This window comes from Euprymna scolopes, chromosome 9 (assembly GCF_053919585.1).
Source record: "Euprymna scolopes isolate OS-2025 chromosome 9, ASM5391958v1, whole genome shotgun sequence".
NCBI lineage: Eukaryota > Metazoa > Mollusca > Cephalopoda > Sepiida > Sepiolidae > Euprymna > Euprymna scolopes.
Genome location: NC_136490.1, coordinates 84,086,506 through 84,104,253, shown reverse-complemented (window position 1 = coordinate 84,104,253; position 17,748 = coordinate 84,086,506). Strand labels below are relative to the sequence as shown.

The window sequence follows — 17,748 nt, the reverse complement described above, 5'->3', positions numbered from 1 at the left end:
ATGTAACAAACAAAATTACTTTGCAATAGATTGTCTTTCTAAAAAATCAGTTAAAAAAATCAGTATATAAAGTGAATACAGTGAGACATCTTCGCCAGATGATAATAAATCCAAAAATTTTATAGGTTGAATCTGCCAAATCCTTGCCCATGAACAGAACAAAAACAAACATCCACAAAATTAATGCCTATTTGATGATTGGAACGTCAATGGGACGAATATAGAATTTAAAATAGACTTAGGCAGCCAAGTAAACATTCTTCCTATGAAAGATTATACAAGATTATTAATAAGTCCAAATTTAAATTTAAAATCAACTGGAATAATATTATTTGTCTATAACAACACAGCAATACCAATCCAAGGTCAGTGCATTGTTCAAATAATAAGAAAGAATTCTATCACGTCATGTTTATTATAGAAGATATAGATACTTCTCCTATGCTTTGACTGAAAGCATGTACAAGTTTGAACCTCATTAAAAGAATAGACAAAATTAGCACAAGCAAGTTTGATTTTCTGTTAGAATTCAAAGACTGTTTTGGAGAACTTTGTAGACTCTCATCATATTAATATGGACCCAGAAATCACAATTGGTCATAAACCCACCATGAAATATTCCATTTGTATAATTAAATTTTTTTTAAAAAGAACTTGAAATAATAACAGAATTAGCTGTTATAAGACTGCAGATACTATTCACCTCGGATTACTTGGGACCAGATATAACCCTTACTGGCCTAATGCACTCTCCTGAATATAGATGCTCCCATGCTTGCTCTATCGTTTAGCTTTGATTTCTTTACCAAATACTAATGACTATCACTTCATAAACAGGGAAAGGTTAACGTTTTTCAAAAACAGAAAAAAAAATTATATTAAAAAAATTATCAAAAGAATTAATGTTTAAAAAACAATGCATTTGTTTACTATATTTTACAAGCATTAAATTTCAGCATGCGGTCCCTGCCATTAATGCCGATGACGGAAATGCTGCCTGTAACGATGCAATGAAGACTCAAGATGTGACCCATGTCTGCTGGTTATAGCCGACGACATATCAACCTGTTGCCAATCATTTGATATTGTGTCTAACACCCAGGGAGCTGGTTTCCATCAACCAACTAACCCTCCTCGGAAAATGATAGTGTCATAAACCTATGGTGCAATGAAGTGCTAAGAAATAATCAGTTCAAAGTGACAGTTCTTCTCAAGTTTGAATGAAGGATAAATGTGTCTTTCACAGAAAGTAAAACGACATAACAGCAATCAGTGAGAGCTAGTTCCACTGATGATCTGGGATCATGCTCAAGTACATGGAAAAACTTGGTCCAGGATAGACAGAATAATAAAGCATTGCTCATGTTGGTGATGTTTTCGATGTATGACCAAATAAAGTAGTCCAGCAGGTTCAGGTCAGAGGAGGAGGGGGGGCAGTAAGAGAAAGGTACAAAGTCATGGCACTCCTCTGAAGCCAAGCCTGGGCCAGTTCTGAACCCTGCTGCCACACCCAGAGTCTGCCAGCGGCCACCTGATTGCACCAGAACATCACACTCTTCAGCACATCCAGGTACACTTTAGTATCGATTTTTAAGCCGACTTTGAAGATGTGAGGTAGCATGATATGGCCCTCACTTGAAACCACACCAAAGACCATAACCGGAAACTTTGTTGATATGTGCCCTCAAGCATTGAACCATCTGGATATTTGCATTTTGAGGGAGATGGCAATGGTCCTGTTATTATAACTTGGATCGGTAGAGAGCATGAGTTGTACAGTGGTGCATCTCCACTTGCACTCGTTGAACATTGTATCACTTTCAGACTCGATAGAAGGCTCCTATCACGCTTAGGATTTGTTTACAACTGGCCAACTAGTAGATGGTCTGCAGCAAAAAAGAAAACCAGTTTTTATCAAATGGAAATGGAATCATGTTATCTCTTCTAGGGCGACAATTTTATCATCCACCTTGTAATACGTAAACCAAGATGGATGCACTAAAGAGAACTTGCATCTTTAATATTAAAGGATTTCGAAAGGGGATGTTTTATATATATATACACGTGTATGTATGTATGTGTGCGTGTGTGTTTACAAAAAGACATTTGTTGCGGATTTACTATTAAAAACTTCATTTAATGGAATAAGCACATATCTCAAATACCTTCATGCTTTATCTCTTTATCTCATTACTCATACAGGACATCATTCTCACATCTCCAGCCTTTTAATAGAGATTAACCTCCTACACAGTAAGACCACACTATTTCATACAAACAAAGATACAACAATATTTTTTTAATTTAAATGATTTTAACAAAAAAATTTCAATTAGAAGAAACTTGTATGAACTTACCTGAAATAAATTGAAGGAACAGATTTTTGTTTGAACCATATCTGATCTGATAATGTTATGATGCTATTACAAGGCAAGTCGTGGGGTACACTATCATCATCAGGACCAGAAGTTTGTGCCTAGAAATGAGACAAGCATTGAGAGACTGGTTTTACTATAGAAACCAAAAGTATTTTTCTTACTAAATACGAACAGACTGCGTGAAAAAGGCCATAATGAATTTACTAATGCACCATTGTCCGAGTTGAAATCCTTATTGACAGCATAGCTAGATTGATACAAATTTTAGAATATTCTTTTTTAAGGTGATAGATAAAAAAAAAAAAAAATGACAGAAACATCCAACTAGAAAATTTATTTTTATCTAATTCTCAAATAATACATTAAAATAATTTTGTGTGAAATTTTCCAGCATTTATATCAATATCTTTATAATAGAGCTTATATTTATATAATCTTTAAATAGAGCTTTATAACCGTAAAAACAAAAAAACAATGGCTAAACATATTTCGATCATAGATTCTATAAATAAAAACACAAAAAAACAATGGCTAAACATATTTCGATCATAGATTCTATCAATAAAAACACAAAAAAAACAATTGCTAAACATATTTAAATCATAGATTCTATCAATAAAAAACAATGGCTAAACATATTTCGATCATAGATTCTATCAATAAAAAAACAAAAAAAACAATCGCTAAACATATTTCGACCATAGATTCTATCAATAAAAAATAAACAATGGCTAAACATATTTCGACCATAGATTCTACCCATAAAAAAAACAAAAACACAATGGCTAAACATATTTCGATCATAGATTCTATCAATAAAAAAAAACAAAAAAACAATTGCTAAATATATTTGGACCATAGATTCTATCAATAAAAAAACAATGGTTAAACCTATTTCAATCATAGATTCTATCAATAAAAAAAACAAGAAAACAATGGCCAAACATATTTCGACCATCGATTCTATCAATAAAAACACAAAAAACAATGGCTAAACATATTTCAATCATAGATTCTATCAATAAAAAAAACAATGGCTTAACATATTTCAATCATAGATTCTATCAATAAAAAAACAATGGCTTAACATATTTCAATCATAGATTCTATCAATAAAAAAAACAATGGCTAAACATATTTAAATCATAGATTCTATCAATAAAAAAAACAATGGCTTAACATATTTCAATCATAGATTCTATCAATAAAAAAAACAATGGCTTAACATATTTCAATCATAGATTCTATCAATAAAAAAAACAATGGCTTAACATATTTCAATCATAGATTCTATCAATAAAAAAAACAATGGCTAAACATATTTCAATCATAGATTCTATCAATAAAAAAAACAATGGCTTAACATATTTCAATCATAGATTCTATCAATAAAAAAAACAATGGCTTAACATATTTCAATCATAGATTCTATCAATAAAAAAAACAATGGCTAAACATATTTCAATCATAGATTCTATCAATAAAAAAAACAATGGCTTAACATATTTCAATCATAGATTCTATCAATAAAAAAAATAATGGCTAAACATATTTAAATCATAGATTCTATCAATAAAAAATAATGGCTAAACATATTTCGATCATAGATTCTATAAATAAAAAAAACATAAAACCAATGGCTAAACATATTTCGACCATAGATTCTATCAATAAAAAAAAAAAAAAAAACAATGGCTAAACATAGTTCGACCATGGATTCTATCAATAAAAAAACATAAAAACAATGGCTAAACATATTTCGACCGTGGATTCTATCAATAAAAAAACAAAAAAACAATGGCTAAACATATTTCGACCATAGATTCTATCAATAAAAAAACAATGGCTAAACATATTTAAATCATAGATTCTATCAATAAAAAAAAATCGCTAAACATATTTCAATCATAGATTCTATCAATAAAAAACATAAAAACAATGGCTAAACATATTTCGATCATAGATTCTATCAATAAAAAAACATAAAAACAAAGGCTAAACATATTTCGACCAACCATAGATTCTATCAATAAAAAAACATAAAAACAATGGCTAAACATATTTCGATCATAGATTCTATCAATAAAAAAAACAAAAAACTAGTGCTAAACATATTTCGACCATAGATTCTATCAATAAAAAAAAAAACAATCGCTAAACATATTTCGACCATAGATTCTATCAATAAAAAAAAAAAAACAATCGCTAAACATATTTTGACCATAGATTCTATCAATAAAAAAACAAAAAAAACAATGGCTAAACATATTCAGCCCATGGATTCTATCAATAAAAAACAAAAAAAAAACAATGGCTAAACATATTTCGACCATAGATTCTATCAATAAAAAACAAAAAAAAACAATGGCTAAACATATTTCGATCATAGATTCTATCAATAAAAAAACATAAAAACAATGGCTAAACATATTTCGACCATGGATTCTATCAATAAAAAAACAAAAAAACAATGGCTAAACATATTTCGACCATAGATTCTATCAATAAAAAAACAATGGCTAAACATATTTCGATCATAGATTCTATCAATAAAAAAACATAAAAACAATGGCGAAACATATTTCGATCATAAATTCTATCAATAAAAAAACAAAACAAACAATGGCTAAACATAGATTCTATCAATAAAAAAACATAAAAACAATGGCTAAACATATTTCGACCATAGATTCTATCAACAAAAAAACAAAACAAACAATGGCTAAACATATTTCGACCATAGATTCTATCAATAAAAAAACAAAAAAACAATGGCTAAACATATTTCGACCATAGATTCTACCCATAAAAAAACAAAAACACAATGGCTAAACATATTTCGATCATAGATTCTATCAATAAAAAAAACAAAAAAACAATGGCTAAATATATTTGGACCATAGATTCTATCAATAAAAAAACAATGGTTAAACCTATTTCGACCATAGATTCTATCAATAAAAAAAACAAAAAAACAATGGCTAAACATATTTCGACCATAGATTCTATCAATAAAAAACAATGGCTAAACCTATTTCGACCATAGATTCTATCAATAAAAAAACAAAAAAACAATGGTGTTGCGGACCAGGATATAATAATGCCCTAACTCGCTACAAGAAAATAATGAAACGAATGGAATTGAAGGAAACAAAAACTCAATTGATGGATAAGATAAACGTGTCGTTTATTTACTGTTGAAAGAATGTTTTAGATATAACATGTGTTCATGTCCGCGCGGGTGTAACCATCGTTCGTTGCGGGACTGGTGTTTTAGAAAGAAAAACGAAATGTATGTTCATCTCACGTTCGGGTCAATATCGTTTGTTCGTGCGTGGGAAAAGAAGTGAGTAATGTAATAGAACGAGAAATGGCAGTCCATCGTGTAGACAAAGAAAAGGATAGAGGGTTGACGTCAGTTAGCAGTCAGCTATGCGAAGGTGTTCTCAGGGACCAGTAGTAGATAGAGAGAGAAAGAGTGAGAAGTATACGTACGGTCTGTTAGCTTTCTGTCCCATATAGTAGTAAATGGCATGAGGCACGCGGTCGGTCCGTAGACCGACCAGCTCGAAAGCTGGGCCGAAAAGGATTGGAAACAGCTTGTTTCTTCCTTTTATAGATGTTTCCAGTCGTCTTTTGCACATGTGTGGATTTCCTTTGAAAGGAAGTGATACCGTCCTTGTGTGCGTACGTGTGCCCGTGTGTGAGTACATGTGTGTACATTAGCATGTGTGTATATACACGTCAATGTGAGTGTATGTATGCAAACTTGAATATATGTACATGTGTGGACGTGGGAGCGTATGTTTGTGTGCGCGTATGTATATGACAAGTAATATAGCTTGAAATGTGACTGTGTGTTTTTGTGTGAGATTGGAAAATGCTCGCGCAAAGGCTAAATATATTTCGACCATAGATTCTATCAATAAAAAAACAATGGCTAAACATATTTCGATCGTAGATTCTATCAATAAAAAAAAAAAAAAAACACAATGCCTAAACATATTTCAACCATAGATACTATCAATAAAAACACAATGGTATAAAAAAATTAACAAAAAACCAATGGCTAAACATATTTCAACCATAGATTCTATCAACAAAAAACAAAAAAAAAACAAAACAATGGCTAAACATATTTCGACCGTAGATTCTATCAATAAAAAAATAATGGCTAAACATATTTCGACCATAGATTCTATCAATAAAAACACAATGGCTACACATATTTCAACCATAGATTCTATCAATAAAAACAATGGCTAAACATATTTCAACCATAGATTCTATCAAAAAAAAAAACAAAAAAAAAACAATGGCTAAACATATTTCAACCGTAGATTCTATCAATAAAAACATAAAAAAAAACAATGGCTGAACATATTTCGACCGTAGATTCTATCAATAAAAAAATAATGGCTAAACATATTTCGACCATGGATTCTATCAATAAAAACACTTTGGCTAAACATATTTCAACCATAGATTCTATCAATAAAAAATAAACAAAAACAATGTCTAAACATATTTCGACCGTAGATTCTATCAATAAAAAAATAATGGCTAAACATATTTCGACCATAGATTCTATCAATAAAAAAACAATGGCTAAACATATTTCGATAGTAGATTCTATCAATAAAAAAACAAAACAAACAATGGCTACACATATTTCGACCATAGATTCTATCAATAAAAAAACAATGGCTAAACATATTTCGACCATAGATTCTATCAATAAAAAAACATACACACAATGGCTAAACATATTTCGACCATAGATTCTATCAATAAAAAAAAAAACAAAAAAAAAAAACAATGGCTAAACATATTTCGACCGTGGATTCTATCATTAAAAAAAAAAACAAAAAAAACAATGGCTAAACATATTTCGACCATAGATTCTATCAACAAAAAACTAAACAAACAATGGCTAAACATATTTCGACCATAGATTCTACCAACGAAAAAACAAAAAAACAATGGCTAAAACTATTTCGACCATAGATTCTATCAGTAAAAAAACAAAAAAAACAATGGCTTAAAATATTTCGACAATAGATTCTATCAATAAAAAAAACATAAAAAAATGGCTAAACATATTTCGACAATAGATTCTATCAATAAAAAAACATAAAAAACAATGGCTTAACATATTTCGACCATAGATTCTATCAGTAAAAAAACAATGGCTAAACATATTTCGACCATAGATTCTATCAATAAAAAAAACAAAAAAAAACAATGGCGGAACATATTTCGACCATAGATTCTATCAGTAAGAACACAAAACAACAATTGCCACACATATTTCGAACATAGATTCTATCAATAAAAACACAAAAAAGCAATGGCTAAACATATTTCGACCATAGATTCTATAAATAAAAAAACAAAAAAACTATGGTTAAACACATGTCGACCATAGATTATATCAATAAAAAAACAAAAAAGCAATGACTAAACATATTTCGACCATAGATTCTATCAATAAAAAACCTTAAAACAATGGCTAAACAGGTTTCGACCATAGATTCATTAAATAACAAAAATATAAAAACAATGGCTAAACATATTTCGACAGTAGATTCTAACAATAAAAAAGCAAAAAAGCAATGGCTAAACAGATTTCGACCATAGATTCTATCAGTAAAAAAACACACAAACAATGGCTAAACATATTTCGACCATAGATTCTATCAATAAAAAAACAAAAAAACAATGGCTAAACATATTTCGACCATAGATTCTATCAGTAAAAAAACAATATCTGTTCATATTTCGATCATAGATTATATCAATAACAAACAAAAAAAACATGGCTAAACATATTTCGACCATAGATTCCATCAATAAAAAAACAAAACCAAAAAAAACAATGGCTAAACATATTTCGACCATAGATTCTATCAATAAAAAAACAAAACAAAAAAAAACAATGGCTAAACATATTTCGACCATAGATTCTATCAATAAAAAAACAAAACAAAAAAACAATGGCTAAACATATTTCGACCAATGGTTCTATCAATAAAAAAACAAAAAAACAATGGCTAAACATATTTCGACCATAGATTCTATCAATAAAAAAACATAAACACAATGGCTGAATATATTTCAACCATAGATTCTATGAATGAAAAAAAAAACAAAAAAAAACAATGGCTAAACATATGTCGACCATAGATTCTATCAATAAAAAAACATACAAACAATGGCTAAACATATTTCGACCATAGATTCTATCAATAAAAAAATAAAAAAACAATGGCTTAACATATTTCGATCATAGATTCTATCAATAAAAAAAAACAAAAAAACAATGGCTAAATATATTTCGACCATAGATTCTATCAATAAAAAAACAAAAAACCATGGCTGAACATATTTCGATCATAGATTCTATCAATAAAAAAACATAAAAACAATGGCTAAACATATTTCGACCATAGATTCTATCAATAAAAAAACAAAACAAACAATGGCTAAACATATTTCGACCATAGATTCTATCAATAAAAAAAACAAAACAAACAATGGCTAAACATAGATTCTATCAATAAAAAAACATAAAAACAATGGCTAAACATATTTCGACCATAGATTCTATCAATAAAAAAACAAAACAAACAATGGCTAAACATATTTCGACCATAGATTCTATCAATAAAAAAACAAAAAAACAATGGCTAAACATATTTCGACCATAGATTCTATCAAGAAAAAAAAAACAATCGCTAAACATATTTCGACCATAGATTCTACCCATAAAAAAACAAAAACACAATGGCTAAACATATTTCGATCATAGATTCTATCAATAAAAAAAACAAAAAAACAATGGCTAAATATATTTGGACCATAGATTCTATCAATAAAAAAACAATGGTTAAACCTATTTCGACCATAGATTCTATCAATAAAAAACAATGGCTAAACCTATTTCGACCATAGATTCTATCAATAAAAAAACAAAAAAACAATGGTGTTGCGGACCAGGATATAATAATGCCCTAACTCGCTACAAGAAAATAATGAAACGAATGGAATTGAAGGAAACAAAAACTCAATTGATGGATAAGATAAACGTGTCGTTTATTTACTGTTGAAAGAATGTTTTAGATATAACATGTGTTCATGTCCGCGCGGGTGTAACCATCGTTCGTTGCGGGACTGGTGTTTTAGAAAGAAAAACGAAATGTATGTTCATCTCACGTTCGGGTCAATATCGTTTGTTCGTGCGTGGGAAAAGAAGTGAGTAATGTAATAGAACGAGAAATGGCAGTCCATCGTGTAGACAAAGAAAAGGATAGAGGGTTGACGTCAGTTAGCAGTCAGCTATGCGAAGGTGTTCTCAGGGACCAGTAGTAGATAGAGAGAGAAAGAGTGAGAAGTATACGTACGGTCTGTTAGCTTTCTGTCCCATATAGTAGTAAATGGCATGAGGCACGCGGTCGGTCCGTAGACCGACCAGCTCGAAAGCTGGGCCGAAAAGGATTGGAAACAGCTTGTTTCTTCCTTTTATAGATGTTTCCGGTCGTCTTTTGCACATGTGTGGATTTCCTTTGAAAGGAAGTGATACCGTCCTTGTGTGCGTACGTGTGCCCGTGTGTGAGTACATGTGTGTACATTAGCATGTGTGTATATACACGTCAATGTGAGTGTATGTATGCAAACTTGAATATATGTACATGTGTGGACGTGGGAGCGTATGTTTGTGTGCGCGTATGTATATGACAAGTAATATAGCTTGAAATGTGACTGTGTGTTTTTGTGTGAGATTGGAAAATGCTCGCGCAAAGGCTAAATATATTTCGACCATAGATTCTATCAATAAAAAAACAATGGCTAAACATATTTCGATCGTAGATTCTATCAATAAAAAAAAAACAAAACACAATGCCTAAACATATTTCAACCATAGATACTATCAATAAAAACACAATGGTATAAAAAAATTAACAAAAAACCAATGGCTAAACATATTTCAACCATAGATTCTATCAACAAAAAACAAAAAAAAAAAAAAACAATGGCTAAACATATTTCGACCGTAGATTCTATCAATAAAAAAATAATGGCTAAACATATTTCGACCATAGATTCTATCAATAAAAACACAATGGCTACACATATTTCAACCATAGATTCTATCAATAAAAACAATGGCTAAACATATTTCAACCATAGATTCTATCAATAAAAAAAAAAGAAAAAAACAATGGCTAAACATATTTCAACCGTAGATTCTATCAATAAAAACATAAAAAAAAACAATGGCTGAACATATTTCGACCGTAGATTCTATCAATAAAAAAATAATGGCTAAACATATTTCGACCATGGATTCTATCAATAAAAACACTTTGGCTAAACATATTTCAACCATAGATTCTATCAATAAAAAATAAACAAAAACAATGTCTAAACATATTTCGACCGTAGATTCTATCAATAAAAAAATAATGGCTAAACATATTTCGACCATAGATTCTATCAATAAAAAAACAATGGCTAAACATATTTCGATAGTAGATTCTATCAATAAAAAAACAAAACAAACAATGGCTACACATATTTCGACCATAGATTCTATCAATAAAAAAACAATGGCTAAACATATTTCGACCATAGATTCTATCAATAAAAAAACATACACACAATGGCTAAACATATTTCGACCATAGATTCTATCAATAAAAAAACAAAACAAAAAAAAAAAAAAACAATGGCTAAACATATTTCGACCGTGGATTCTATCATTAAAAAAAAAACAAAAAAAACAATGGCTAAACATATGTCGAACATAGATTCTATCAACAAAAAACTAAACAAACAATGGCTAAACATATTTCGACTATAGATTCTACCAACGAAAAAACAAAAAAACAATGGCTAAAACTATTTCGACCATAGATTCTATCAGTAAAAAAACAAAAAAAACAATGGCTTAAAATATTTCGACAATAGATTCTATCAATAAAAAAAACATAAAAAAAATGGCTAAACATATTTCGACAATAGATTCTATCAATAAAAAAACATAAAAACAATGGCTTAACATATTTCGACCATAGATTCTATCAGTAAAAAAACAATGGCTAAACATATTTCGACCATAGATTCTATCAATAAAAAAAACAAAAAAAAACAATGGCGGAACATATTTCGACCATAGATTCTATCAGTAAGAACACAAAACAACAATTGCCACACATATTTCGAACATAGATTCTATCAATAAAAACACAAAAAAGCAATGGCTAAACATATTTCGACCATAGATTCTATAAATAAAAAAACAAAAAAACTATGGTTAAACACATGTCGACCATAGATTATATCAATAAAAAAACAAAAAAGCAATGACTAAACATATTTCGACCATAGATTATATCAATAAAAAACCTTAAAACAATGGCTAAACAGGTTTCGACCATAGATTCATTAAATAACAAAAATATAAAAACAATGGCTAAACATATTTCGACAGTAGATTCTAACAATAAAAAAGCAAAAAAGCAATGGCTAAACAGATTTCGACCATAGATTCTATCAGTAAAAAAACACAAAAACAATGGCTAAACATATTTCGACCATAGATTATATCAATAAAAAAACAAAAAAACAATGGCTAAACATATTTCGACCATAGATTCTATCAGTAAAAAAACAATATCTGTTCATATTTCGATCATAGATTATATCAATAACAAACAAAAAAAACATGGCTAAACATATTTCGACCATAGATTCCATCAATAAACAAACAAAACCAAAAAAAACAATGGCTAAACATATTTCGACCATAGATTCTATCAATAAAAAAACAAAACAAAAAAGAACAATGGCTAAACATATTTCGACCATAGATTCTATCAATAAAAAAACAAAACAAAAAAACAATGGCTAAACATATTTCGACCAATGGTTCTATCAATAAAAAAACAAAAAAACAATGGCTAAACATATTTCGACCATAGATTCTATCAATAAAAAAACATAAACACAATGGCTGAATATATTTCAACAATAGATTCTATGAATGAAAAAAAAAAACAAAAAAAACAATGGCTAAACATATGTCGACCATAGATTCTATCAATAAAAAAACATACAAACAATGGCTAAACATATTTCGACCATAGATTCTATCAATAAAAAAATAAAAAAACAATGGCTTAACATATTTCGATCATAGATTCTATCAATAAAAAAAAACAAAAAAACAATGGCTAAATATATTTCGACCATAGATTCTATCAATAAAAAAACAAAAAACCATGGCTGAACATATTTCGATCATAGATTCTATCAATAAAAAAACATAAAAACAATGGCTAAACATATTTCGACCATAGATTCTATCAATAAAAAAACAAAAAAGCAATGGCTAAACATATTTCGACCATAGATTCTATCAATAAAAAAAACAAAACAAACAATGGCTAAACATAGATTCTATCAATAAAAAAACATAAAAACAATGGCTAAACATATTTCGACCATAGATTCTATCAATAAAAAAACAAAACAAACAATGGCTAAACATATTTCGACCATAGATTCTATCAATAAAAAAACATAAAAACAATGGCTAAACATATTTCGACCATAGATTCTATCAATAAAAAAACAAAACAAACAATGGCTACACATATTTCGACCATAGATTCTATCAATAAAAAAACATAAAAACAATGGCTAAACATATTTCGACCATAGATTCTATCAATAAAAAAACAAAACAAACAATGGCTACACATATTTCGACCATAGATTCTATCAATAAAAAAAAACATAAAAACAATGGCTAAACATATTTCGACCATGGATTCTATCAATAAAAAAACAAAACAAAAAATGGCTACACATATTTCGACCATAGATTCTATAAATAAAAAAACATAAAAAACAATGGCTAAACATATTTCCACCATAGATTCTATCAATAAAAAAACAAAAAAACAATGTGTAAACACATTTCGACCATAGATTCTATCAACAAAAAACAAAACAAAGAATGGCTCAACATATTTCAACAACAACGGCGGAACATATTCCGACCATAGATTCTATCAATAAAATAACATAAAACAATGTCTAAACATATTTCGACCATAGATTCTATCAAGAAAAACACAAAACAAATAATGGCTACACATATTTCGACCATAGATTCTATCAATAAAAAAACATAAAAACAATGGCGTAACATATTTCGACCATAGATTCTATCAATAAAAAAACAAATAAAAAACAATGGCTAAACATATTTCGACCATAGATTCTATCAATAAAAAAACAAAAAAGCAATGGCTAAACATATTTCGACCATAGATTCTATCAATAAAAAAAAAAAAAAAAAAAAACCAATGGCGATACATATTTCGACCACAAATTCTATCAATAAAAAACAAACAAACAAACAATGGCCAAACATATTTCGACGATAGATTCTATCAATAAAAACACAAAAAAGCAATGGCTAAACATATTTCGACCATAGATTCTATAAATAAAAAACATAAAAACAATGGTTAAACATATGTCGACCATAGATTCTATCAATAAAAAAAACACAAAAACAATGGCTTAACATATTTCGACCGTAGATTCTATCAATAAAAAACAAAAAAACAATGGCTAAACATTTCGACCTTAGATTCTATCAATAAAAAAACAATAACTGTTCATATTTCGATCATAGATTCTATCAATAAAAAACAAAAAAACATGGCTTAACATATTTCAACCATAGATTCTATCAATAAAAAAAACAATGGCTGTTCATATTTCGATCATAGATTCTATCAATAAAAAAAACAAAACAAAAAAAAACAATGGCTAAACATATTTCGGCCACAGATTCTATCAATAAAAAACATAAAAACAATGGCTAAATATATTTCGACCATAGATTCTATCAATAAAAAAACATAAAAACAATGGCTAAACATATTTCGACCATAGATTCTATCAGTAAAAAAACAAAAAGCAATGGCTAAACATATTTCGACCATAGATCCTATCAATAAAAAAGAACAAAAAAAAAAACAATGGCTAAACACATTTAGACCATAGATTCTATCAATAAAAAACAACAAAAAAAAAAAAACAATGGCTAAACATATTTCGACCATAGATTCTATCAATAAAAAACAAAAAAAAAAAAACAATGGCTAAACATATTTCGACCATAGATCCTATCAATAAAAAACAACAACAAAAAAAACAATGGCTAAACATATTTCGACCATAGATTCTATCAATAAAAAAAACAATGGCTAAACATATTTCGACCATAGATTCTATCAATAAAAAACAACAACAAAAAAAAAACAATGGCGAAACATATTTCGACCGTAGATTCTATCAATAAAAAAACACAAAAAACAATGGTTAAACATATTTCGACCATAGATTCTATCAATAAAAACACAAAACAAACAATGGCTAAACATATTTCGACCATAGATTCTATCAATAAAAAACATAAAAACAATGGCTAAACATATTTCGACCATAGATTCTATCAATAAAAAACCAAAACAAACAATGGCTACACATATCTCGACCATAGATTCTATCAATAAAAAAACATAAACACAATGGCTAAACATCTTTCGACCATAGATTCTATCAATAAAAAAACAACAACAAAAAAAAAACAATGGCTAAACATATTTCAACCATAGATTCTATCAGTAAAAAAACAAAAAAGCAATGGCTACACATATTTAGATCATAGATTCTATCAATAAAAAAACAAAAAAAAACACAATGGCGAAACATATTTCGACCACAAATTCTATCAATAATAAAACAAAACAAACAATGGCTAAACATATATCGACCATAGATTCTATAAATAAAAAAACATAAAAACAATGGTTAAACATATTTCAACCATAGATTCTATCAGTAAAAAAACAAAAAAGCAATGGCTACACATATTTTGATCATAGATTCTATCAATAAAAATACAAAAAAAAAAACAATGGCGAAACATATTTCGACCACAAATTCTATCAATAAAAAAACAAAAAAGCAATGGCTAAACATATTTCGACCATAGATTCTATAAATAAAAAAACATAAAAACAATGGTTAAACATATTTCAACCATAGATTCTATCAGTAAAACAACATTAAAACAATGGCTAAGCAGGTTTCGACCATAGATTCATTAAATAAAAAAAATATAAAAACAATGGCTAAACATATTTCGACCATAGATTCTAACAATAAAAAAGAAAAATAGCAATGGCTAAACATATTTCGACCATACATTCTATCAGTAAAAAAACACAAAAACAATGGCTAAACATATTTCGACCATAGATTCTATCAATAAAGAAACAAAAAAGCAATGGCTAAACATATTTCGACCATAGATTCTATCAATAAAAACACACAAAAAAAACCCAATGGCGATACATATTTCGACCACAAATTCTATCAATAAAAAACAAACAAACAAACAATGGCCAAACATATTTCGACGAGAGATTCTATCAATAAAAACACAAAAAAGCAATGGCTAAACATATTTCGACCATAGATTCTATAAATAAAAAACATAAAAACAATGGTTAAACATATGTCGACCATAGATTCTATCAATAAAAAAAACACAAAAACAATGGCTAAACATATTTCGACCATAGATTCTATCAATAAAAAAACAAAAAAACAATGGCTTAACATATTTCGACCATAGACTCTATCAATAAAAAGACAAAAAACCAATGGCTACACATATTTCGACCATAGATTCTATCAATAAAAAACATAAAAACAATGGCTAAACATATTTCGACCATAGATTCTATCAATAAACAAAACAAAAAAAAAAAAAACAATGGCGAAACATATTTCGACCATAGATTCTATCAGTAAAAAAAAAAAAAAGCAATGGCTAAACATATTTCGACCATAGATCCTATCAATAAAAAAGAACAAAAAAAAAACAATGACTAAACACATTTAGACCAAAGATTCTATCAATAAAAAACAACAAAAAAAAAACAATGGCTAAACATATTCCGACCATAGATTCTATCAATAAAAAACAAAAAAAAAAAAAACAATGGCTAAACATATTTCGACCATAGATTCTATCAATAAAAAAAACAATGGCTAAACATATTTCGACCATAGATTCTATCAATAAAAAACCAAAACAAACAATGGCTACACATATCTCGACCATAGATTCTATCAATAAAAAAACATAAAAACAATGGCTAAACATCTTTCGACCATAGATTCTATCAATAAAAAAACAACAAAAAAAAAAAAACAATGGCTAAATATATTTCGACCATAGATTCTATCAGTAAATAACAAAAAAGCAATGGCTACACATATTTAGATCATAGATTCTATCAATAAAAAAACCAAAAAAACAATGGCGAAACATATTTCGACCACAAATTCTATCAATAATAAAACAAAACAAACAATGGCTAAACATATATCGACCATAGATTCTTTCAATAAAAAAACAAAAAAAACAATGGCTAAACATATTTCGACCATAGATTCTATAAATAAAAAAACATAAAAACAATGGTTAAACATATTTCGACCATAGATCCTATCAATAAAAAACAACAACAAAAAAAACAATGGCTAAACATATTTCGACCATAGATTCTATCAATAAAAAAAACAATGGCTAAACATATTTCGACCATAGATTCTATCAATAAAAAACAACAACAAAAAAAAAACAATGGCGAAACATATTTCGACCGTAGATTCTATCAATAAAAAAACACAAAAAACAATGGCTAAACATATTTCGACCATAGATTCTATCAATAAAAAACCAAAACAAACAATGGCTACACATATCTCGACCATAGATTCTATCAACAAAAAAACATAAACACAATGGCTAAACATCTTTCGACCATAGATTCTATCAATAAAAAAACAACAACAAAAAAAAAACAATGGCTAAACATATTTCAACCATAGATTCTATCAGTAAAAAAACAGAAAAAACAATGGCTAAACATATTTAGATCATAGATTCTATCAATAAAAAAACAAAAAAAAAAACAATGGCGAAACATATTTCGACCACAAATTCTATCAATAAAAAAACAAAAAAGCAATGGCTAAACATATTTCGACCATAGATTCTATAAATAAAAAAACATAAAAACAATGGTTAAACATATTTCAACCATAGATTCTATCAGTAAAACAACATTAAAACAATGGCTAAGCAGGTTTCGACCATAGATTCATTAAATAAAAAAAATATAAAAACAATGGCTAAACATATTTCGACCATAGATTCTAACAATAAAAAAGAAAAATAGCAATGGCTAAACATATTTCGACCATACATTCT

The 17,748-nt window shown here is 28.3% G+C and overlaps 1 protein-coding gene across 2 annotated transcripts in view; it reads right to left on the bottom strand.

Annotated features, from left to right (window-relative positions):
• LOC145284737 (protein furry-like) overlaps positions 1 to 17,748 on the bottom strand; it is an 881,988-nt gene that overhangs the window by 110,510 nt on the left and 753,730 nt on the right. For both annotated transcript variants that reach the window (XM_080133679.1, XM_080133680.1), the window contains one exon: positions 2,358 to 2,476. In XM_080133679.1, coding sequence (XP_079989805.1) covers positions 2,358 to 2,476 — 119 coding nt within the window. The remainder of the gene's footprint in view (positions 1 to 2,357; positions 2,477 to 17,748) is intronic.